The sequence below is a fragment of the Electrona antarctica genome (assembly GCF_951216825.1).
Source record: "Electrona antarctica genome assembly, chromosome: 11".
Lineage (NCBI taxonomy): Eukaryota > Metazoa > Chordata > Actinopteri > Myctophiformes > Myctophidae > Electrona > Electrona antarctica.
Window position 1 is genome coordinate 18,154,510 of NC_136792.1, and position 26,251 is coordinate 18,180,760.

Here is a 26,251-nt window from a genome sequence, read left to right on the forward strand (position 1 = left end):
ACTGGTCTTAAATGGAGGTAGATTGTTAATTTGTTGCATTGTCTCTGTCAAGTGATTTCTCCCAGCCAGGTCAGAAAGGCCTCATCTCTTATCATTTTATGACGAAATTTAATACATTTCTTTTGACACGGCTACTGGGCCGTGAGAGACATTTCATGGATCCATGGAAGCAGTCTGGTGATTATTCTCGCTCGTGTTAAGGTTTGTTCTCTGACATCCATTTTTGTATCTGTTACCATTCTCAGAATTCAAGTGAACATCCTGCAGAAGATGTGTTCCTCTCCTCGCTTGCCGTGAGTGTCAGGATTACAGAAAATTACAAACACTGAAATCAATTACTGAATAAGACTGTAATTTGACAGGCAGACGGTCTCTTCCCTCCATCCTCCCTTCCCTGTCATCTTCATGCTTATTGTCTGCAACGCTGTGTGATTCGTGATCATCCTGGGGGAGAAGCCAGATTGAAGTACTAGTGTGCTGTAAATTGACTACTCTTAGGCCCTGAGGTATCTCATTGTCATCACACCATGAATGGATTGAAACTTTTTTTGTGTGCGAATACAGTGTTTATAGCAAGCATGTATGTAAATTACCAGGCTTATTAGATCACTAAATCAGCTTCTCACATTTTCTTGAAGCAGGGATTTTAGAACCGGAATTATGTCTTATTACAGTATTTTCAGAATTTCACAGAAGCAATGGAATATACAGTAGATTGACTTTAGTATCTGATCTACTGTTATCAGAGGGTACCGTTCTGACAAGACGTATTGTACAACATCTACTTCTCACTTTGATCATTAATCCAAAAATCAACATTTTTGGCTGGGCACCCCCGGAAATGCTTTGGCCATGAACCAGATGAAACTGTTGAAATAGTTGAAATATTCATTACAACTGGAAGACAAATACCATACAGGTATTCTGCTTCAGTGTCCATTCTATCAGTCAATTCAGACACCTGGGTGTGGACAGATGGGGCACCATTACACCAGAGTCTTTTTTTCTTTTTCTATCAGTCATTCAAGTGCTCACAGAAAGATGGACACATTTCACCAGGCTAAAATAAATTCTCTCATTCCCCCATGGTCGAACTCCAACGACAATCTTTTACTGTGAAAATACAATAGATTCTCTGTTAGATATGTGTGAGACAAGTATTGACCCAAAGGCAAGTTTATTGTCTATATTGTAGCACTTCATACAATATATTCCTGTTTCTTAGCTCTTCATTTTATCCTTGTCTTTGAGCACCTATTGATTATTGTGTGAGGCTGCTGTTTCAGTGTCAATAGCCATCAGTTAACAGTGGCACTGCCTTCAGTGGCTGTTACCAAGGTTACCATATTTCCATTTGCTGTCAGTGTCGTTCGGCCATACAAAGTGGTTCTTCACCTTCACCCAGTCATTTGTTACTTTGACAATGTCTGCAGGATGGTTCCACCTTGTATAAAAAATATTTTTAATTTTTTACTGTATACACACATGTATACTGTAAGAGAAATAGAGTTCTGTCCATATTGCAGTGATCCATTTTTCACTGTTTGTAAAGCATTTGGAATACTTTTGTGGAGAAGCTAGGTTCACAAAAGCACGTGTTTTGTAATTTAAAATGAAGTGGTGGGGACTGGGAGTAGCCTGATTGTCAGACTAGACCAGTGTGCTCAGTCGAGTGGGCGGGTCTATGGGCTGGAAACCAGGCTAGACTGGGAGTAGAATCTCAGGGAGTTTGACCCCTTCACAGTTTGACCCCTTCACACTCTTCACACTCTTCACACTCTTCACAAACTTTGAAATGCCCACCAGATTTTCAGTTACAGTACACGCCCATCCTGCTGAAAGGATGCTGCTTAAAGGACCACTTTTCAACATCTCTTCATATAATTGGTCCTCACTAATGTTCATGATTAAATACCACAATTTTTTCTTACTCTGTCTGTGTCTCATAAGAGGGCTGTGGGCAGTTCTGAAACCCGTCAGATATTTTTATAAACGAGATATTTTTTTAAATATATTTAGATTTTCATTATCGTGAGAACGATGGCTTCCATTATCGCATTGCAACTTTTCAGGAATAGAAAGCCTGCAGTTTCTATTAGCTTGGATTCCCCATCGATGATGTCACACAGCCAAGGGACGCAGACTGAGTAGAAAAAATGGTGGTATTTTATCATGAACATTAGTGAGGACCTATTATATGAAGAGAGGTTGACCCAGCCAGGGACACACATTGCTCAAAAATGAAATCATGGTGCCATGCACTAAGGGATGTTTACTTTTAGAGCTCGGCTATGCCCTCAAAATCAAATGCATAATACTCACATTAACGCACACTGGAACAGAGGGAGAGGAGGAGGAAGTAGAGGGAGATTTCATCTATTTGGAAAATAAATGGTGAAAAGTTTGGCCCATTGTGGTAGGCCTGTCTGTGGGTATTTACTGTGTAGACACAGATTTAACGGCACAAGATAAAGCATCGTCTGCTGTATTCCCTGCTGCTCTGTAGCCACCCTAAATGAAAATGAATGATATGACATCTGAAGACAATGTTTGGAACAATGTTGGTGTTTCGCTGTAAGAAGCGATGTAGCCACATTGTGTTAAAAGATTATTATTGATTATTTTCCCCACACATTTGACTGTGTGCGGTTAAAAATATTGCGTTACCTTATGGCGATACATTCATGTTTTCAATTAGACAGAACGTAGACTTAACAACTGATAATATATTTTATTTTTTTAATCAAATTTGAACACAAACAGTGGCATCTGAAATCAAGCATAAGCTTAGTTTATGCCTAGAACAAAGACTTGATTCTCCCCTGCTACAGCCAAGCCCCCCCACCCCACCCAAAATAATCTATTTATTAAACTCTTCAAAACCACAACTGGTGAACGGTTTACCCATAGAAGACATTGTTACTTTTATGTATTATCTCACTGTACTGCTCTTTCTAGAACCTCACATTACTTGAAACAAGGCAAAAAACTGTAGGATACAGAAACCATGTTAGTTCTTCCAAGCATCTACTCTGTATCATAGTGTTGTTGATGTGCTGGAGGACATATTTTCTTAAACAGCAGCACCATTTCACAATCCATTACAGTGCAGTATCGTCACATGACTGCACAGTTCATAACCCACTATTCTTGACCCTCCATACAGTCCAGTAAAACATTTTTTGTTAATATATATTTTATATATTTTTCTTCTGTACACTTATAAGTATCTTAAATGCTACCATGGATTGAGAGCGTTACTTGCTGCCCATCACATCAAAGTTAACCGCAAAACTGGCACAATACCATCACATGACATCACGTCAAGAAAAGGACTTTAGTCACGCCTTCACAGAGTACTCGTATCCTCTGTAGTCCAATGGAAAGTCAAGCCAGGAAATGCACAGCAGCTGTCACTACTCTAGTGGTACAGTATGTGGCATCGCTTGTGGTCCTGTCATTCCTTTGGTCGTCAGGAATCTGGTCTTGAAAGGCCTTGCTCCCTCTCAGAGATAACTGGTTGGCATCATAGACAACCAATGTGTCTTGATTATTTAGGCTCCTGCCATCTAAATGCTCCAGGATTAATTAAGTAAGCTTCACATACACAGACACTCACACGCATCTCACTTTAGCGCTGTGGGTACATGCACAGACCTGCAGCCCAAAGAAAAAAGGATTAAAATGCAACAGAGGTGATCATCATCTCCGCTCATTTGACTCCTCCATCCTGCTCCCTGTTGACCAGGGCCTTTCTCACAGGCCCCAGTAGGGAGCGAGGGTCCTGCGGTCTCTCGCATAGACATCAGGTATGACCCCATAAGGTGTCTGAATCATCTTAACAGAGTTTCTGCCAAACAGCTTTCTCTCATACTCAATGAGCTGGCCCCAGAAGCCACCGTTAGGCCTGATGACGGGGCGTCGGGCTTTGACCCAGGCATGAGCCTCAGCCAGAGACACGCGGTGGTACTTCATCAGATAGGCCAGACACAGGGAGGCTGACCGGCTCACCCCTGCTGCACAATGCACCAGCACAGCCCCCCGCTTACGGCCCACGCTGTGTATCTTATCAGCCACGCTGTCGAAATACAAGGAGAGGGGAGAGTGGGGCATGTCTGCCAGCGGGACCTTGACATACTCCACATGGGGCCAGTTGAAGTTGGGTAGCTCGATGGTGGCGTTAACCACACAGGTGATTCCCTTGGACAGGAGCAGGCTGCGATTGGATGCTACGTTGCCTCTGCTCAAGAAGAGGTTGGGGGTGATTTGTGCAATGCCCCCCAGCAGACTGCTACTCTCCGCCAGAAGCCTCGGGACAGCCGTGGGCACTACAGAGCTGCGGTGGTGATGGTGGTGGTGGAAAAAGCTCTGGCTGCGGGAACCCATTGAAGAATTGATTGGGCTGGAATGCTACAGAATAAGCAACGAGAAGAAAACTGGGAGATTCTTAGTGGCTTCTTGAGGACATAGTAGTGCAGAAAGATCAGCAGACAGCTCCAGATATACCTGAAACACACAAACGGACAGATCTAAATACATACTACATTGAAGGAAAAAACCCTACAATACATTTTCAATGAAAGCCAATGACAGGTGTGATGTGTGCCACAAATCAAAATTGACTACGGTACTATAGTTTAGTGGGCCTAGGCTGCCCCTCAGGTGGGTAGCATGTACAGAAAAAAATATTTCACCAGCTGCTTTACACCTGTACAACCGTGATGTGACACAACAGACACATAAAACAGATTTTGATTCTGATTCTAGATGGGAATTGAGGGGGCGAGTATGGGTGTGGACCGGAGGCCAGTGGGGAATTGGTGTAGGATAGTGTTTCTCAGCGGGGGTATACATGCAGCTACCCATGGGGTGTATAGAAAGTTTAAGGGGATGCTGTTCTCTGCAGGCTCCTGCCCTATGGGCCTCATGGCTCGGCAAGGCTTACTTGACTACTATTGTGTAATTCACAATGCCATCAAAGGACTTTTGTATTTCTTACGTACAGGGAATGAAATCAGTAGAGAATCTGTGCCATAACGACAGGTGGTAGCTGGGGTGGAGGAGGGTGAGCAGCAAAAGTTCAAGCAGAGTGTGTGCAGCAGCAGACAAGCAAGCAGATTGAGCAGTGCAAACTTGCAGTTTAAATTGCCGGTATGAAGATGGAATGAGTGTGTGATTGGATGAAGTGAATCATGTGAATGAGAACGTGATGCTGAGGCGGCCCAATGAACGGCCGGCAGCCGTTCCTGACTGAACTGAGCATGTCTGTGACAGGCGCGATGCCCATTTTAGGGATCTAGGATGGTTGAAAATGGCCTTGATCAGTGGTGGAAAGTAACTAAGTACATTTACTTAAGTACTATACTTAAGTACAATTTAGAGGTATTTGTACTTTACTTGAGTAATTTCAATTTCCAATACTTTTACTTCTTGATTATTACAACACATACATGCATTTGAAAATAGCCGATCTACAAGCTCGCGATGCATTGTGAGCTTGTAGATCAGCTATTTTCTAAAGATTTTTATTGAAAACCTGAAATGGGACATACTGCATAATGAGTACTTTTACTTTTGGTACTTTAAGTACATTTTAATGCCAATACTTTTACTCAAGGACCTTTTGAATTCCTGACTTTTACTTTTAACAGTCAATTGCAGTGTTGATACTCAACAATTGAGTACTTTTTCCACCACTGTTAATGGACACTCTTTACCCAGCCACACTGGACCCACCGCATACTGATATCTGCCTCCCTTTACCATAATGAGCTCAGATCCCCTGGGGGCATACACACACACAGCACAGCTCGCAACCATTCGTCCGCAACGTCTGCATGCAGATCACATCCCTCATCTCCATGACTATTGCAACAGCAAATGTAATTTTATTTGGCATTTGTATGTCATACGTTAGATACCTATAGGCAGGTATATGGCATTTAATTTAATTGCCATGGTCGTGAAGTCTGAGGTCATTATTTACCATTCAAAAGTGCAGGAATTACATGTGCCACAATTTATTGGTGAATTCATATTAGAGTAATTGCTTTCAAAAAGGATGATCACAACATATCTTTATAAGAGACGAGTAATCATATAATATAGATGAAGTACACATTTTAGATCATTACGCTGGATATGATTATCATTTATTTGTATTATCAGTATAATAAAAGTAGTATTACTTTTATTATACTGTACTACAGTATAATAAAAGTAATACTACTTTTTTATTCCAGCAAAAGCACAGAGGGAGTTACTTTTCTTTACATTACATATGCAAACAGTGGCAGGAATAGAAACATGGACATGAACGCCTATCTTTTCTGAAAGTTGTTAAATAGACAATGACAGCATGTGGGGACGTCACACTGATTTAGGTATAAGAGGTTTGAAATGTTACGGGTTATTTTGAAAACAGTATAACTATGTGCATAGTCAGTGTTGGGAAATTTCATTTTTTTAATGAACTAGTTCAGTTCACAGTTCAAAATTTCAAAAAATGAACTATTATAGTAACTTTTACAATATCTCTTACCATTATCCAAATTAATTCCATTTTTTTACATTCAGGAAAAAATAGCTCTTTTGCAATGTGAAATGCCACCGAATTCTTAATCCTTTTCCTTGACTTTATGGGCACACTTGTGAAAGCTGCATGCTTTTATTGTGAAGGCAAAAGTTTCTGAATGTTCTCGGTTCTCACGGCTCTGGGTTCTCACAGCCTGCATACTGTATCTCCGCGTGCTGAAAATAGCTGGGACTGGACCTATAAGTGCGTGTGCGTATTCGCGCGCTGAAAAGCCTGGTGTAGCTCGGCCGCTACAAAGCAAAGCAAAGCAAAGTTACTATATTTACCCAGGGTAACTGGACTAAGCATCAGATACTTGTTTACAGCCAGGCCCTGCTCATAGAACATTTCATGGTAGTGGTTCAATGCCTTGCTCAAGGGCACTTCAGCGGTGGTAATTTTTAACGTGCCGGTCCGGGGATACGAACTGGCGACTTTCCGGTATCAAGACCGCTCCGCAAACCGTTCGGCCACCGAACAAGCACACAACAGCACACAACAGCATGGAGCATGTTTTCAGCATGGAACATGTTGTTCGACGAAGATCAGGCATCACTGCGCAGAAATACAGTATACGTTCAGTTCAGGGACAAAACTGTGCATAGCTCGAGGCACTACTTCACACAGACACACACGATTGCACTAACTGTGCATCATTCACACCTCGCGCCCTACGCTGGCCCATGTCAGTGTGTCTCTTTCTGACATCATATGGTTAACAAGCCACACAGATCAAATCAAACACATTAAATGTGAATTATCTGCTGTCTGCACAAAAAACACCTGTGTGTGCACCCAGTTTCACCCTTAGTATCAACATCCTGGTGAGGTATCCACATTCCCAAATGTGCTCTCCATTAGTTCAACAATAAATTGATATCAGCATATTTGGTGGGGGACCCAGTTTCAAATCCCAGGTAGGACATGAAAGTTACGGATTACAGCTTTAAAGCCTGGGAAAGTTCCAAAGTCTCCTGATTGTCTATAAAGACTGCATGTTCCCTACTAATGCAGTTTTCTTTATTTCTTTCAGAGATTATATTGCCATATGCCAATCAAATGTAATTGGTTCTTAAAATAACACTTGCACTTTGAGGAGTAATTACTTTAATTTATAAGTTGCAAATTTAAAGATAGGGGCCAGTGAGGCTATTCAACGTTGAAGCTCTGGGCCCTAGTGGTAGGAGGAGGGACTACAGGCGGACCCGTGGATTCATGACCGGAAAACCCCGTGCAGCTGGGCTTTAACATTGAGCGCTCGGTTGCACTTCCGCATTGCGGAAGTAGACGTTCTGAGACGGTACTTCCGGCAGTCTTCCGGGTGCTTCAAAACGCCACTGAGCAACTTCCACTGACATGAATAGCTGGGGGGGCGGAGCTTCGCGCCAGTTCAGTCTCTATCCTTTTATATACTCTATGGAGATGCCGTCTGAGAATCAGAAGGTCCCTGGTTCGTTTTCCCAACCAATCTATGGGCTCACAAGTCACAACAGAGAGGGAGTTGCATAATATACCAAGGAATCCAAAGATAAGTGCATTTTTATTATATGACCTACGGTTCAAGAGCTATAACGTGAATCTGCCTGTTATAGTACCACCATGATGCAGTTTTGAAAAATGTAGGGTGGCATTTATTCCTTGGCATAGTGGGAATGTGCGGAATGTGCGAGCCAATCAGAAATATGAAAAATCGCACAGTTCCGTCTTCTAGCTTGTAGATCTGCTATTTTTTTTATGAATTAATCGTAATTTATTAGACTGGGTAATAATGTAATAGTGTATGTGAGGCATGTGAACCACTGTGGTACACACTTCATCAGTTCATATACATGCTCTTCAGTCAGACGTACTTGGGCTGTTGTAGCGCCACCATGAGTACTCACAGTACATGGCGTACTGTGAGTGTGCGTGCAAGGTTTTACCGCTGCGTTCATGATTTGTGGCATTTTGTGCAAAAGAGAGACAGTGTGTCCTCCACAGACCAGTAGACAGATACAGATAATCGTTTGTTTTTTGTTTCTACAAAAAACGTTCGTCCGATCAAATCTTTTAGATAAACGCCTGCCTGCTACAGGTACAGCCTGTTTCCCCTTCTATTCCTTTGGAACCAGTGGCAACTAAAAAGTCCATCCTCCCTGCTGAGGTAAAGGATCCATTGCAGGTTTTGTGGCTGCCCATCACACTGCACCTTGCCTCTGAAATGGTTGCCATGGATTACACAGGTGCAGCACTTTCCTCCACACCGTTGCCATAGGTGATAACACCACAATACAGTGACAGTGGCACTGGTGCAATCTGTAAATATGTAAGCTTGCTATTCCTCCTTAAACCACTTCAAGAGGGGGTGGGTGGGTCACAGAAACACACTGAACACACAGACACCGGAGACTGACACCACTAGTTGCTGAAGAGTGGGTTGCCAAGTCTGCATATTTCCAGCCACACTTGACTTGTAAATCGGCTGGGGCGCGGGGTGGAGCAACAGCGCTTGCAATCCACTGCATATTTCCAGCCACACTTGACTTGTAAACCGACTGGGGCGCGGGGCGGAGCAACAGCGCTTGCAATCCACTGCATGTTTGCAGGCACACAGGCCACGCAGAGAACAGACAGATCCTTCATGTTAGAAAAACGTTCGCTGTTGTCACAATTATTTAAGTTTGCAAAACGTAACTTTCAAGTGACGTTTATGGATAGGAGTCCTGCCTGACTGCGCTTAACCAACGCTTCACCGCCTGTGATTCAGCGTGGCAAGATTGCTACACAGGCACACACAGTAAAAACACACACACGTGTGCGTGCGCACACACACACACACACACACACACGCACACACACACATGCACACACACACACACACACACACACACACACACACACACACACACACACACACACACACACACTGAGCGAGGTAGCAGTGTCATGACGTTCTTACCTTCCTACTGGTAATGGCTGGGTTTCCCAAACGCATAATGGTGTAAGACTTGTAGTGCCGCACATGCTCAGATGCCCTCATAGGCCGCACACAGAAGCCTGTGAACATAGACATTTCGTGCATAGATATGCCACGCAATGGTAGGCCTGAGGCCTGGTATGGTAGGCCTCAGGTCTGCAATTCTGCATTCTGAAATTTAATTTAATAATATTTGGACTGCTGGACAGCTGACAGTAGGCTCTCTTTACTCTTAAAAAAAATATATATATATATATATATATATATATATATATATATATGTGTGTGTGTATATATATATATATTTTTTTTTTAAGAGTAAAGAGAGCCTACTGTCAACTGTTCAGCAGTCCAAATATTATTAAATTAAATTTCAGAATGGTAGACCTGAGGCCTGAGGCCTACCATACCAGGCCTGAGGCCTACAATTGCGTGGCACATCTATGCACGAAATGTCTATGTTCACAGGCTTCTGTGTGCGGCCTATGAGGGCATCTGAGCATGTCCGGCACTACAAGTCTTACACCATATGCGTTTGGGAAACCCAGCCAATGGCATTGAAGTATGGATAACCGGCTGTTCCTTGAAATATGGTAATTGACAAATACAAGTTTTAAAAACATGCATAGTAGTGGAATTTATCACATCTGCTAATAATAACACGAGCATATTTGTTCCTCACAAGTTATGATGCAACAACATTTTATTTGCATTTTGTGAGATTAAATGCTATTTCAGCGTGAATGCTGGAAACGAATTTGAATGCATCTGGTATTGGTAGTACATCAAAAGATGAGCCAACTCTTTACTTGCTGCAGCAACTGACTGCCTCGGTAGCACTATATAACATCAGAGAGATGGGGACGATAACAGAATAATCCCTGGCCCGTTCCAAAGTGCTGATGTGCCACAGCATTGGCTTTGCTGAGATTTGCTCCATCCACATCCGCTATTTATACCCTGGGCATGGCTGAGGCTGCTGAGAGAGGAGGAGATGAGCTAGGGGAGTTGTGCCAAGGCTACCACCACACACAGAAACATCTACTGTACCGTATGCTGGCAGAGATACTGCAGCTCACTTTCAAACATTTACTCTCAAATGAATTCCGTAAAACAAACATTGTGAATAAATTATTGGTTTCAGAAGGGACAACGACATTAGAGTGCAGTACTGAGTACAGTATTGCATCTCAGGACCACCGGAGGGTGACATGATTGCGTCCTTTCTCAATTTAGTGAGTTTATGAACACATTTCGTGTATACACGTCTTTTTCTAATCAAACCGCCGGAGGCCTTGGACGTGTATACACGTCTTTAGGGCTTCTACTGCAGTGTACTTCTTGCTGTTTCGTGCAGGCGCACTGCCGTTCACTTCCTTGTTTACGGCTCCAAAAGAATGGCTCGTAACTCCGAATCTACGGTGCTCTCCATGGTTTTGACCAGGAGGGCAATGTTCTGTCTTCATTTCTGACTTCAGCATGCATCTCGTTTGGAATATAAACGCTTCTAGAGAGACTTTAGCGTGACCAGCGTGAGGTAAGAATGGAAGATTATGCCTCCCAGTTTTTGGGGGGAACGGAAGGGGAGGACCTTTCAGAGTTAAATCTGCCATAACTGCTGGCACTCTAGCGCCTATATTTTGAAATATGCTGGCGCATCCGCTGTGTTAAAGGATGCAGGCTAATTGCATCACTGAAACAGTTCCCCACCTGTGGGCCGGGGATGACTGGTGTGCCGCGAGGGTATTGCAAGTGCAATAATTGGCAAAAAAACCTAATTTAATTAATTCATGATAATATAACATTAATAATGTTAGAAAATGCATGTCATGGATTTTGTTTTACGTTGAAAAAAACAAAACAAGTTTTCAATAGGAACTTAAAGTTATGTTAGTTTCATTGATCCAAAATTGCACATTGCCCACTCATCTGACCACTTAACATGGCACCAGTGGTCAATTGAATGGACCCTGAACGCTTTTGAGATTGATTCAGAAAAGGTTAAGAACCACTGACTTGACTAAAATACCTTCACTGCTTACTGTAGAGTGTAGACTACTGCTGTTCTGTTCCTAGATTCTAGGCCTCGCTGCAGCCACATTTAAGTCATGCACTTTCCCTCCGCTTTACTGAAATGCAGACCCACTAATCAGTGTGGATGTCTAACTGTCAACAGGGGGGCCCACCTTGTAGATTCCCCCAATTCTCGTCATGGCTGCTCGTCTCTCTCTGTGGGGAGATTCCACGGGAGTCCAGTTCCACCTCTGCTATCATGACTTGGAAACGTGAGCCACCTGCAGAGAAACTAGAGCGACCGGACGTCTGCCTCAATTTCCAACACTAGAGGTGGGACCTGGATACCCGATACCCGCTCATTCCTTATTGACACGCCACAGAGCATATTTGAAAACACGGAAACACTGATCAGCAAGAGGCTGCCTGATTATACAGAAAGGGGCAAGCATGCTCTGTTTGCTTAGTGTGGCTCTTAGTGCTTGTAGATCGTCTATTTCTTATATATTATTTGACAATTGGCCGATGTTTGACCAGTTGTTGAACGCGTGGCGTTCAATTATCACTTCACTGTCATCTGGGGACCCCCCAAAATCATGGGGGTAACGACCCACAGGTTGAGAACCTTTTAAAGAGAACCATTTAAAAATATTAAATAATAATCAGGGGCCAGCTTAGGTGGTTCGGGCATCTAGTTAGGATGCCTCTCGGGCATCTCCGTAGGGAGGTCCTCGAGGCACGTCCCACTGGGAGGAGACCCCGGGGCAGTTGGAGGAAACACATCGACTCACTGGCCTTGGAACATCTCGGGATCCCCCAGGAGGAAGTTATAATGTTGTTCTGGAGAGGGACGTCTGGAATACTCTGGTGGAACTGTTGCCCCCGCGACCCGACTACGGATAAGTGGTTGAAGATGGGTGGATGGATGGATGGAGGAGCCAAGGAGCAATGAGAATACTGTGCTTTTCACAAGACAGCAGCGTTCTTCAAATGACTGCCTGTAGGCTATAATACAGCTATCCCTCTCATGACTAAGGCAGAGATGAACTAACTCTACATGACATGGACACTTTTGTGGATACCGTAGTGGATTCATAATGCCTTTGCAATGGGGATGCCAAATTCAACATGAGGACATGAGGAGGCCTGTTTTGACATCAACCATTAAAAGGTCCGACACCTTCTTGCAATTATGAGTGATACTGTGTGTGTGTGTGTGTGTGTGTGTGTGTGTGTGTGTGTGTGTGTGTGTGTGTGTGCTTGTGTGTGTGCGTGCGTGCGTGCGTGTTTGTGCGTGCGTGCGTGCGTGCGTGCGTGCGTGCGTGTTTGTGCGTGCGTGCGTGCGTGCGTGTGCACATATTCTATATATATGTACATATTCATTTACAGCAGCAGCCTGTGAGAGTATAAACACATGTGTCTTGGGAGAGTTGCACATGTTTTTTTTAGCCTTCCTACTGGTAATGGCTGTACCTTGAAATATTCCTAGAAATTGATTTGACACAAGAGCCATGCATGCCTGCTCAGCAGTGTTGCCATGTCTGTATTATAAGCGACTTTTGGCTTCTTTTTCTGTAAAGTTGCTTATTGTTTACACCGTTTTTTTAAATGTAAAATTCTCCATATTCCTTAGGAAGCTTTTGAGGCCCAAAGGAATGGAAAGCAGTGCAATAGGAATAATGTTATAATTTAACCCAAAGTGATGTCATGTCTATGTGCCTGCATGCGTGCAGAAATGTAAATGGCTCCACATGAGTGTATTGTCATTGTTATTTGTTCACCATTGTGTGTGGGGAAAAAATGAAAAAAGAGAGACCTAGGAGTGTGGTGCCTGTGGAGACCCCTGCACCCCCTAGTCTAAAGTAGGCTTTCATGCTATGAACTGTTTCAGTGATCACGCATGCTATTAAGCAAAGCTTAATTTGTGCATAACCGGGTCAGCTGATTTTTAAAGGGAATGGCACCTGCCACGTTGATTGGGTTGATGCAGGTGACCCCAAAACACACCTTGACTAATTCAGGGCCGTTTTACGCACAGCGCATTGGCGCAGAGGCAAATTACCATGCAAAATAGCAAAATGGTCACGCCTCCATGTCTTAAATTATGACATCACATGGCGGAAAATTTGACACTCAAAATGGAGCCCAGAGTATTCAAAGCATTCTTACTGACCAGTGCGTGGGGAGCTAGATCCTGTACAAAAATCTTGTTCTTTGGTTGACTTGATTACATTTTATTTATTTTGTATTTTATCACAGGAAGGATTTGCCTCTAATATGGAACTCAGGTAGGTAGCCTAATTTAATTTTTTCTTGTAACATTGTCAATTTGTCACCAACTTAATAGGTTACCGGTATTATAACCTATAAGCCTATAATCATAGGCTATAATGACTTTTCAACTAAGCACGCGCAACTCGTAGCCTTCAAGCTATAGGGATGATGTCCGTCTGTCCAAGTTCACAATCGAAATTGGAAGGTGGTACAAGGCTACGGAATTAATTAGCATACTGAGAAGCTATATAATCTTTACATCAAATGCCATCGATGAGACTTGATTTTCCATAACTATTTATTTGACTTACTTAACCTAATGCAAAACAATGCACATTCGAAAGAAGATTATTTTAATATTATATATAATCAAATATAGAGCTAGCTACAATAGATGCAACTAAGTCTACATCAAATGCAAGGACATGTCTCAACCATAGACTGTAAAAGGTCTCAACTTACCAAACCACGCTCACTTCAGGTTGTGATTTTCAAAGCGAGTTTGACGCACGCACCAATCCGGTGGGCATGTGTTGGCTGCTGGAGGTAGGAGGACAGGCTGCTGCCTAGGCTATCTATCGGCTGATAAAATACATAGTAAAAGAGCTCCGGAGAATAAACTGTGGCACATAACGAAATATAAACGCCAACAGGCCTACAATGAACGCGCCATCGATATGTCCACGCTGCGTAGTAGGCTACGATCGCAGAGTCGGCGTGCAGGACAATGTTCGATGCTGCTGAGGTGGTGTGTGCGTGTGTGTGTGTGTGTGGTGGGGGTATCAAGCGCCTCCCCACTGCTCAACGCAACAGCTAGAGATGCTACTTCTACACTGTCACTGCCTGAGTCACTGAGTGCCTGCCCTGTCTGCCTCTGTCTACTATACACACTAGGCTATACTGAGTCACACGATTATTATTTATTTATTTGTACTCTTTGATTGCTCTTTCTTGCACTCTTTATTCTTTGTTTGCTGTGCTTGCTGTGTTTTTGTTGTTTTGAATGTGATGCTATCATGCTGCTGCATTGTCTGAAGGAAGCCAAACAAAAATAAGTTTTACTCTTATGTAGGCCTAACCTGTAGGCTACACAAGATGTAACAATCTATATACAAGTGAGAAGTTGTACCCAACCCAGGAAAAGGGACCCAAAGTCACACACTGCATACGCCACTGACACGTCACTGACACACTGCAACACACTACACTCACACGGCAGTGACGTCACACACTTACCCTCCGCGTCGTTCGGCCGCTATCTCCTCATATCGCGCCGAACGCCGACCCTCAAAACCACCCGCGGAACATTACTCATTGCACTGACACCAATGTTGCCTCACTTCCACACACACCAACTCGCCTCCCTTCCACACTCACGCCACAATCGTCCCAACCACCCACACCCCCTGAACACTGTTGCCAGGTCTATGAAAACCAAGCCCACAAAAAATGCCACTCAACACGGTACTTACACACACACTACAACTCGCTTACAACTCGCGCACCTGGCAACACTGCATCCTGCATCCATTGGCTACCATTTTGCCACTGCTACTTTATTGCCACATCTAAGAAAACCAAGCCCGCAAACCCTGACTTCCTACAGGCTACTTACACACACTACCACTCGCTTACAATACACGGACCTGGCAACACTAACATGCCCTCTTCCATTGGCTCTATCCCCAACACCAGCTTCCATGTTACATTGCGCACTTCCGAAAAGACAACCGGAAGTTACACACTACACACACATTACACCAACAAGACGAACACATCACTACACACACACACACACACACACGGGTTGCCAGGTCTATGAAAACGAAGCCCACAAAAACTGCCACTCAACACCCTACTTACACACACTACAACTCGCGAACCTGGCAACATTGTAAGCACAGCACAACACACACACACACACACACACACTCATTCTAACTTGGATGGACAGCGCCGCGATTACATACACAGTTTACCATACGTCCTCTTTTGGGGGCCTGTCCGGCCAGTCCGGGTGGTTTTATACATTCCTTCAAATGTCCGGGGTTTTACACCTATCGCCTGTAGTGTATCGCTACGCTCACAGACCATTCAGACCAATGTGTATTACAATGCACGTTCAATGGTTCGTAGTGGAAAAACATTGTGAGAGGTGGACTTTCAGCCCGAACCCCGGGATGTGTATTCTTCATAACTCTGCAGGCTCGCTGGCTGCTCCGCTGTCTGCAGATAGACAGACAGCGGAGAACTATCTCATCATTGACATGCAGAAAAAGTAGGCTGCTGTTTTCTTAGCTTTGTGACTAACCTAGCCCAAACATTTAGACGACAGTCTAAATGTTTGGGCTATGACTAACCAATGACAAGCAGATTGTATTGTCTGCAAAGGAACTATGTGTCTGTCACAAATAAAAGTTCTGTCCTGCAAGCCCATGTCGATGTCATGTCAACACAGACAAGCCAGCTGTGCGCGCGGTGAGTCCTGCAAATTATATTGACCCAATATTATTTTGTACAACCTAGCAAAGCATAAGATATGATGGTTTGGAGAATAGGCTGGTCTCTCTTTTTACAAGACATAAGCCATTGCATACAGGTTCTCAAACTCTGAGAGTAAAACCAAATGGACCCATAAGCGTCCCATTTGATTCCATTTGTACAGTATCAGAGTTAACAGTTAGAAAACAGTCCATTTGGTTCCATTTGTACACTCTCAGAGTTACACACCTGTAAGGGTCCATTTGGGTCCATGTGTTACACTCTCAGAGTTACAGACCTATAATGGGTCCATTTGGAACCCCCTCAAGGAACCATGAGGGTCCCTGGATCACACCTTTGAGAGCCACTGCTTTAAATAAATACATAACTAATATAGAGCACATTTGATCAATTTATTGTTAGGCTATAGATTCTTTTGACATCTGCATTTCACAGAACCACCCACGCACGCCACATGCACATGCACGACGTGCACGCGCATGTGCACATCCACATCCACATGCACGCGCGCATGTGTCCTCTTTTTGGTAATTCAGAATATGGTATGCCTACACAGTTACAATAATGCAAACACGACAATTGCGCGAACGACTGCGTCGACACCTGGCGTGGAACAAACGGGACGAACCGAGGCGCATATATGGATAAGAACAACAACACTACACGCGCGCACGCGCTGCAACACAAAACAGCTGCATAAAACGCGTGTCACTGTGGACTTCTGTATCTGTGGACTTCTGTATCGCGACGCGGGGCAACGCAACTCTGGGATGAGCGGGCCGAAGGCCCGCGAAATTCTAGTAAAGTACAACCTTGAACCGAAGTGGATTTTGTTGTCCATTCTTAGCATTATCAAGGTTCAAGGTTAAAGGTTGTAGGCCTACTTTATTGTTACATCTTGTGTACAGGTAGGCCTACATAGGAGTAAAACTTATACATTTACAATTCAATACTTAAATAAAACCCAATGCTTTCCTGACATTAGCCATATTGTAAAATAATTAAGTTTACAGTTTACCACTGCTAATTCCTCCTTGCCTATATTATCCTATAGGCCTACGTCGCTACCTCAAATAAAATGTCATTGCTGCAAGTAAAAACAAAGTCATTGGGTATTGTCCCTTAATCAATGTTCTGTAGGATCACTAACCACAAATCAAAGCATCCAATACACGGAAAGGTTCAAACAAGGCAATATCTGCTTCAGCAGGTCTACTGATAAAAAAGCAGATGAGGCCTAAACTAAAAGCAAATATACAAAGTGAGTGATGTATTTCAAATATATAAAAATTACCTGAACAGTAGATTGCGTGTAGATTATTTCTATTGACTAGACTTCATTATGCCAAACCTGGCTGGCTGCGAATAGCCTATGTATGTCTGATTGCTTTGTTGTGCTCAAGTGGTGGTCAGGCAGAATTAAGTTAGTTGGTTATGCTTATCTTGCTACTACTGCACAGCTGTCAGTTGTTCCACAACGGCCAGGGCTTCGATAAACCGCAGTGTACATGCAAGGCTACAAAGTATTAACCTGACTCCGCCAGATGGGGCAGCAGAGAGTACACAGTGTACTCTCTGCTGCCCCATCTGGCGGAGTCAGGTTAACAAAGTATAGGGGTGTAACGAAGAACGATACATTTTAACAGAGATACGATACGTATCACGATACATGGTTGACGATACGATACATGAACAATATTGGTTCATTATGACGATCCGATACGATTCAATGATTTGCAATCGATACAGTAACTATTTAAAATACATTGACATTATTTTAAATTAAGTAATTAAACCCCTCTTTTGAATTTTTTTCTAAAAATTGCTAAATACCACGCACAAAAATGTAGTATTGATGCAATCGATTAAATGCATAGCAAAACGATTCGATACCGATTATTTCCATTGCAAAACGATACAATATGGTGTTTTCATTTTCGATATACTTCAATTCTTGAAATTAAAATCGATTTTTCGATTCAGTTACTATATCTTTACACCCCTACTACAAAGTTATATGTGTACAGCCATAGTGTTAAATCCTCAACAGAGTGTAAAAATGGACCCTGCCTCTAATTCATACTGTCATGTCATGCACACTCTGGATTTTAATTACAAAGCCGGTCGTATTTCCCTTTACTGCCAAAGAAAGGTGACCTAAGGAAATGCAACAACTACAGAGGGATTACCTTACTTTGTGTGCCCAGTAAGATCTTCAATCGGATCATCCTTAACCGTCTCCAGGAAGCTGTAGACAAGAGGCTAAGGGACCAGCAAGCTGGTTTCAGAAAAGATCGCTCATGCACAGACCAAATAGCAACACTACGCATCATCATTGAACAGTCTATTGAATGGAACACGTCCTTGTACATCAACTTCATTGACTTTGAGAAAGCTTTCGACAGTTTGGATAGGGCAACACTATGGCAACTAATGGACCACTATGGCATCCCCACCAAGATCATAAACCTCATTAAGAACTCCTACGATGGAACCTCATGCAAAATTATGCATGCAGGCCAGCTTTCCCAGAGCTTCGAGGTCAAGACAGGCGTCAAGCAGGGATGTCTACTTTCACCATTCCTGTTCCTCCTGGCAATCGACTGGATAATGAGGGAAACAACTGAAGGGAGGAGGAATGGAATTCAGTGGACAATGTGGGAGCAGCTGGATGATCTGGATTTTGCGGACGACATAGCTCTCCTTTCACATACACATACACAGATGCAAGAGAAAACAGACAGACTCTCACAAACTGCAATAAAAATCGGTCTCACCCCCAATATAGCAAAAACACAGGTGATCAAGATCCATGCCAAAACCATCAACCCTATCCTTATGAAAAACACTGCCCTAGAAGAGGTAGATGCTTTTACCTACCTAGGCAGTGTTGTGGACACCACCGGAGGAACAGAAGCTGACATAAGAAGCAGAATTAACAAGGCCAGAGTGGTCTTTAACATGCTTAGGAAGATCTGGAGCTCAAATAACATCAACACCAAAATACGCATCTTCAACTCCAGTGTGAAACAGGTGATGCTATATGGGGCTGAGACTTGGAGAACAACAAAACTCACAACACACAGGCTGCAAACATTCACCAACACATGCCTCAGGAGAATTCTACACATCTGGTGGAGGGACAAAGTTAGCAATGTGGACCTGTGGAAAACAACAAACCAGGATCCCATTGACCTACAGATCCGAAAAAGAAAGTGGAGTTGGATTGGCCACACCCTCAGAAAACCTGCGACAAATATCACCCGACAAGCCCTGAAATGGAACCCCCAGGGGAAAAGGAAACGAGGTCGCCCCAGGAACAGCTGGAGAAGGAGCATCGAGGCAGAAATGGCAGAGAGTGGGCTCAACTGGGGAGATCTAGAAAGAACGGCTAAAAGCCGAGTGAAATGGAGGACATTTGTCAACGGCCTATGCACCCTAGAGGAGCAAAGGGCTTAAGTCAAGTAAGTCAAGTCGTATTTCCTGGAGATCACGAGGGAGGTCTTGTATTGCTCATTAAGCCCACGGTACTTCAGAATCACTTCGAAGTTCGAACTATGGTCCAAACCGGGTCCAAACTCAATCAACTAGAAACAAATAGTAGACAATAGGCAATTCAAGCAAGTTCTATGTTATATGGCAACCATTTTTAGATCACCTTGTGCAAATCTCACATTCAACCTACTCAGTATTTAGGTGTATGCCTTCCACTCTGCATTATTATACTCTAGCTTATTAGACTTAACTTATTGTAATGTATAATGACTCGTTCTGAATTAATTGATGCCCTTTTCTCTTTTTTTTTGTCTTTGTCTATATATTTTTTAATCCCTTTTTGTCTGTCTCTAATCTCTCTATTTGAAAAAACTTTTTTAATACAAATATTAAAACAGAAACAAATAGTAGTGTACGTCCTTTTGGCCAACATTGATGCAATGCTTGCTGTCTCACCAGTGGTGGAAAGCAACTATGTACATTTACAATTTTGAGGTATTTGTTGAGTGTTTCCGATTTCCAATACTTTTACTTCTAATCCACTACATTTCTATGAAAACTTGAGTTACTACTATAGGCTATTATTACAAACCCACTTAATTTCGTTCATTTGAAAATAGCCAATCTACAGGCTCACAACTCGTTGCAAGCTTCTTGTAGATCTACTATTTTCAAAAGATTTTTTATACATTTTATACATTTGAAAACTGTGAAATGGGAAATTCTCCATCATGACTACTTTCTACTTTTGGTACTTTAAATACATTTTGATACCAATACATGTGTACTTTTTCTCAAGTATATTTTGAATTCCGGACTTGTGCTTTTAACACAGAATCTCTACGTTGGAGTATTGATACTTTTACGAAGGAATTGAGTACTTTTTCCACCACTGACTATATGGTCCACACTCAATCAACTGGAAACAAATATAGTGTCCCTTTGGCCAACATTGATGCAATGCTTGCTGTCTCACTGGGTTGCAAATGAAAGCAGAGGTGGAACATCGAGAGAGCCAGTCAGAGTGACTGACCTTTTTCGGGGTGGATGCAGGAGACAAATAATAGCTCACGCTGTGTGTCAATGTTGATTAGAAATCACCTGATGAATGTAGGCTACAGGAAAACCGTGACAGCATGTGTTAATAATAGCCAATATGTCTGTGAATAGAATAAGCAAAATGTTAAAGATGGAGTGCCGTGATTTTTTTTCCACCCTAAAACATGATCATCAGGTATTATTATTATGCCAGTGTGGGGTGTTGAAAAGGGATACTGAGAGACAGGGCAAGAGAGAGAGAGACGGGGGAGGGGGGGCAGAAGACAGGGCAAGAGAGAGATAGAGAGAGAGAGCTGGAGGCTGCAGAGGCAGGGGGCTGGAGTGAGACTGAAATGTCAGATGAGTCAGAAGCATTCTGGTAAGATGCTGCACTTTAATATGCTTCCATGCTCTGCTAATATGGAGGCTGGAAATGTACAGTGACACCATCCAGAAGCGTATCTACAATAAGGCGAGGGCAAGCGTCCGCCTGTCCAAATCCATTTCTGGCCTGGCCAAAATCCATACAATAAGAAAAAAAGAGGACAAAAACAAGACATGAGAACTATTAGTGGACAGCTGATTGCCCGTCGCGGTAGAGCACGACCCTCAATCACCCATTGGAATGTAAATGCAAGCCTTTCAGCCTTTGTATACTACTCGTATGGCAGGTATATCTCTTTGAAAACCTTTAGTGCTACGATTGTGCGCGGGGAGAGGACAATTAACACATCTTGCCTGTCCAAACAACATCCGAACAACAAGCATCTGTGGCCTTATTTCATCATAGCCATTTGTTCTGAATGGCGGCGAATGACACTGATTAATCCTGACGGGCCTCTCACAGGAGGACCTCATGATGAGGTTGAATGTACGGAGGCCACAGTACTCTAAACGTATTTCCTACTAATACTTGAAGGATCCAGGGTCCACATAAAGCTGTCCTCGCCAGGCGGCGATTGATTGATTGATTCAGTCAGTCTGTCCATCTGTCCTTCACGCCACCATATGGCCGTCAGTACGTCACGACTCACGCCTCATGACACGCTCCATATATGGCCGTCTCCATATATGAAGATCACGACACTGTCACTGACCTCATCAAACCCTGGATAACCATACTGTACAATACATGGAAAAGACAGGATCATCACCTAGATCTGCATATTATATATGGAGCCGGCCAGCAACTCTACATCTGACCTCAAACCCTTAGATCTCTATATATGGAGCTGACCTGTTCTGACATTCCATATGTTGATCCCCCACCCGTCCTTCCTCTTCGATGTGTCCCTTTTGACTGATCCATTCAAACTCTAGACGGGCCCGCCCCAAAGTTATTATCGCAGACGCTCCCGGGAAACCCAATAAAGCATATAGGCTTGTTTCCATTGGGGCCCTTAATTCATACTCAATTCAATAAAACATTTAATGACATACAAATATACAGTACTATGCAAAAACATATATGCACAATATAACCCATAGAAACTTTGATGACCTAACTCCCACCCTCAAATCAACCATGTATTAGCAGGGTCCAGATTTTGGACTCATTCGGGGTCCGTGTTCCGGGCTCGAGTCGGTTACTGGTTGGAGACCAGATGATGTCACTTTTTTTGTTACACTGATTGGCTGTTGTAAGGGAAACATATGAAAACCTATGAACTAAATCGTTACCAAAAAATGTCAAGAAATGTATTTCAATTATTCAGAAAAAAAGGCCTTCTATATAAGGAGGTTAGAGGTCAGGCCATTTTACATAAGGGTGCTGAATCTGATGGACATGTACATGTACAGTACAGTTACAGTACAGGTACAGTACAGTAATAGTGTACAGTACAGTAGTGTACAGTACAGTAGTGTACAGTACAGTAAAGTACAGTAATAGTAAGTGTACAGTATAGTACAGTAATAGTGTACAGTAGAGTAGTGTACAGTACCGTACAGTAATAGTGTACAGTACAGTAATAGTGTACAGTACAGTGCACAGTACATTACAGCACAGTTATGTTGGGAGTTCTGGGAGTGAGTTCTACATAGCAGCAATCCCCATGATAGTCTATTATTGGAATGTCACTCCATTGACTTCGATGTGTTTTGGGTTATACTTTTCCATGAGTTTTACATGGTGTCATCTAAATCTGTATTTTATATGTCCTAAGTATAAAAAAAATAATAAAATAAAATAAGGGGGTGCATGTGGACCCCTTTGAGTACTAAACCGTATTATGTAATGGTGGCCTCTTTATTTGTCCATTTTGCTTGCTTTGTTATAGGGTTGTTGAAGAAATAGTTCAAAATCACCAGCCATTTTATTATGCAAATCACAAGGTTAAAAACTACAAATTTTGTTTGGGAACCAGGTTTTTCCGATTCAACACCGTTGAATTACTGTAGGTAAAATGGCCTGGTTCCCCTAATATGTACAGTAGGCCTAAACAGTTGACATCTGGGTTGAACATGATTAGTGGAGCTCCCTGGTGTTGTGGTTGTGGACGGCGTTGACGTTTTGTAAGTAGTTTGACAGGTATATGACAATACGTGTTTTTGTGGTGTAGCGTATCTTATAGAGTATAGACCAGGGGCGTAGTGTGGGGGGGGGGGGCACAGTCTAAAATTATTTTTTGGGCAAAAAGTTTTTCGACTTGTCGTTTACTTTTATGGATATGATTAAGCATTGTAAACCCTGTTCATAAACTGCATGTTTTAATGGTGTGTATGCGTGCGTTGCGCACGTGCACGCACATGCGCGTGCATGTGTGCGTGCACGTGTCTTATGGGGCGTCCCCCCACTTCTAAAAGTACCCCTACAACACTGGTATAGACCATTGCAAGTTGCTGCAAGATCACTCACAGATACAAGCACCTATAGATAGCTAGAGATAAGGAAAGATAGATAACAGAATGAGAAACCACATTCAGGGTCAGTCTATCTAGATTCGGTGGCTCAGGGGTAGAGTGGCTGGATGGTAACCGCAAGGTTGCCTGTTCGAACCCGGGCTCCCCCAGAGTTAGTGTCGAAGTGTCGTTGAGCAAGACACTGAACCCCAAATTGCTCCTGATGTGCTGGCTGGTGCCTTGCATGGTTTCTTCCGCCATGTGTGTGTGAATGGGTGAATGTAATGCACAATCTATGTAAAGCACCTTGGATAAAGGCGCTATATAAATGCACCATTTAGAAGAAGGAATATATTTTGGGAAAATATTGCATATAATGACATGTGCAAAACAGGGATGCCAGGTTGAAAGCGGTTAAATCAAGAAGGCGTTCATTTCATTCAGGCTTAGTAGGTTGCATCCAACACGACCATTCAGGTGAGAAAGCTGAGCGTGACAGCTAGCACATTTCAGTCATGGTGTGAAGCTGGAGCAGGAAAAGACGTGTGGTATTTAGAATATATTGGCACAGGCTGAGAACGACATGGCCATTTCCAGGCATTTAGACAATCCTGTCTCCCTCTCACATGCAGGCCACACAGAATCCTCCGTTCTCCTCTCAGTGCCGCCAGCTGTGCCAGGAGCAACGCCTCAGGCAGTTAGAGGTCTCTGTGGTGAGTTATGAGACTGGATTGTGGTCTGAATCAGGTCATACAGACGTGCAGTCAAAGCTTCAGCAGTTTATCAGCACAACTATGTCAATTTGGCTAATCAGTTGATGAATGATTCTGCCTACCTGTGAAAATGAACCACCACTGATAGATGCATCATACATTTCCCAACTGATACATCCATTTGTATAACTATCTCCACTGAGTGAGTCATTTATTGTCTCCACCAGGCCGAAGGCATGGGGAGAGGGTATGTTTTGCACTCCGTCCGTGTGTGTGTCCGTCCGTGTGTGTGTGTCCGTCCTTCCGTCCGTCTGTTACCAGCTAATCTCCGGCACCGTTAACCCGGTCGATGCCAAACTTTACACACACACTCCCTGGATGCCAACGATGAACCTCTGTCCCACATTTTCCAGAACGGCCTGTTATAGCGCCACCATGAGGCAGCTTTTCACATTTTTTACCTAAAATTGCACCGATCTGCGTGAAACGTTGCATGCACACTCCCTAGAGGCCAAGGACAAACTTTTGACCTGCATTTTCCGCATCTGCCTTTTATAGCGCCACCAGGAGGCCGACTTTTGTAAATTTTTTGATATTACTCCTCCAGATTCTGTCCAAAAATCTCACACAGTATCTCTATGGTCATGTGCTCAAGTCGGATCTGTCCAATATTTCATATTTCATCCTAATTGGCTATAATTGGCTTTCACAGTTTGCAAGATTGCCCCGTTTTCAACAAAAGCCTCAAATCATGAACGCAGCATGCAATTTACGTGAAATCTTTCACACATTTTCTTACTAGGCTGAGGAATATATCCCACCCTTTTGACATTGGCCTGTTATAGCGCCACCAACAGGTTGATTTTTGCAAAACACATTTTTGGAACAAAATGCCTCAAATCATCCAATTGCCATCAAAGGCGTATGAAGAAATGGCACCCTTTTCACATTGGCCTATTATAGCGCCACCAGGAGGCCACAACCTGACCTGCCCTGGTGGAGACCTGTGCCCCGAGGGGCACTTTTTCTAGTTTGAAGCTGTATTGATGCATCAAAGCACTTGACAGAGACATAGGGACAGCTGAAAGTGTTTTGTCGTCATTACTGGGGATGCTGGACTTGGCTTAAGCCTACTTTATACTGTACACAGCAATGATATGCCACCATCTTCATCTTACAATGCAGTATCAGTATAAATAAAGGGTAAGCAGTAAAGCAGGAGGGATTGCATGCATGCATGGGTGCGTGTGTGTGTATAGTGTAAGGCAGCTACAGTAGGCCTACACAGGCATCTGCATCGCACCAGCTGTGACGATGGTCAAATAAGCCTGGGATTCTACTGAAGTGTTTGCTGTGGCAACATGTTAGCATGCGGTGGAGTGGCTCAGCTCAGCATGCAGTCTGCCTGTCACTCTGATCAGCACTCCTCTTACATCAAACAAACACAATTTTCCGCCACACGAAAGGAAAGAAGCCAGAGATGCCATAGTGGCATCAAACCACTCCGGAGGAGATGGCACCCCTCTGAGCCCTGCTTTGGTTCAGAGGGGTGTTGAGGGGTGTTTTTGGATGGAGAAAAGCAAAAAGAAACATAGAAAAGCTAATTCTGTATTAAATGTTTGTTGCATGTTGAATGGCATGCATCTATTCGCCCATTGTTCTTCCATGAGAGCGGCTCTGTGAAGATTAAGGCACGTACACAGATGGGTGTGTGTGTGTGTGTGTGTGTGTGTGTGTGTGTGTGTGTGCGCGCGCGTGCGTGCGTGTGTGCGTGTGCGCGCGTGCGTGCGTGTGTGCGTGTGTGTGTGTGTGGAGGGGGGGTTACAGCAGACATGCACTGCTTTG

The 26,251-nt window shown here is 43.3% G+C and overlaps 1 protein-coding gene across 1 annotated transcript; it reads right to left on the reverse strand.

Annotated features, from left to right (window-relative positions):
• Nucleotides 1-2,795: 2,795 nt before the first annotated feature.
• On the reverse strand, nt 2,796-14,375 carry dusp14 (dual specificity phosphatase 14). The gene is made up of 2 exons (XM_079514310.1): nt 14,280-14,375; nt 2,796-4,506 (listed from the first exon to the last, which is right to left on the reverse strand). The coding sequence occupies exon 2, from the start codon at nt 4,384-4,386 to the stop codon at nt 3,757-3,759; it is 630 nt and encodes a 209-aa protein (XP_079370436.1). The 5' UTR covers nt 4,387-4,506; nt 14,280-14,375; the 3' UTR covers nt 2,796-3,756.
• Nucleotides 14,376-26,251: the final 11,876 nt, after the last annotated feature.

What these genes read in the sequence shown, in the direction of transcription:
- dusp14 (XM_079514310.1), bottom strand. Translation starts at nt 4,386, where the DNA reads ATGGGTTCCCGCAGCCAGAGCTTTTTCCACCACCACCATCACCACCGC.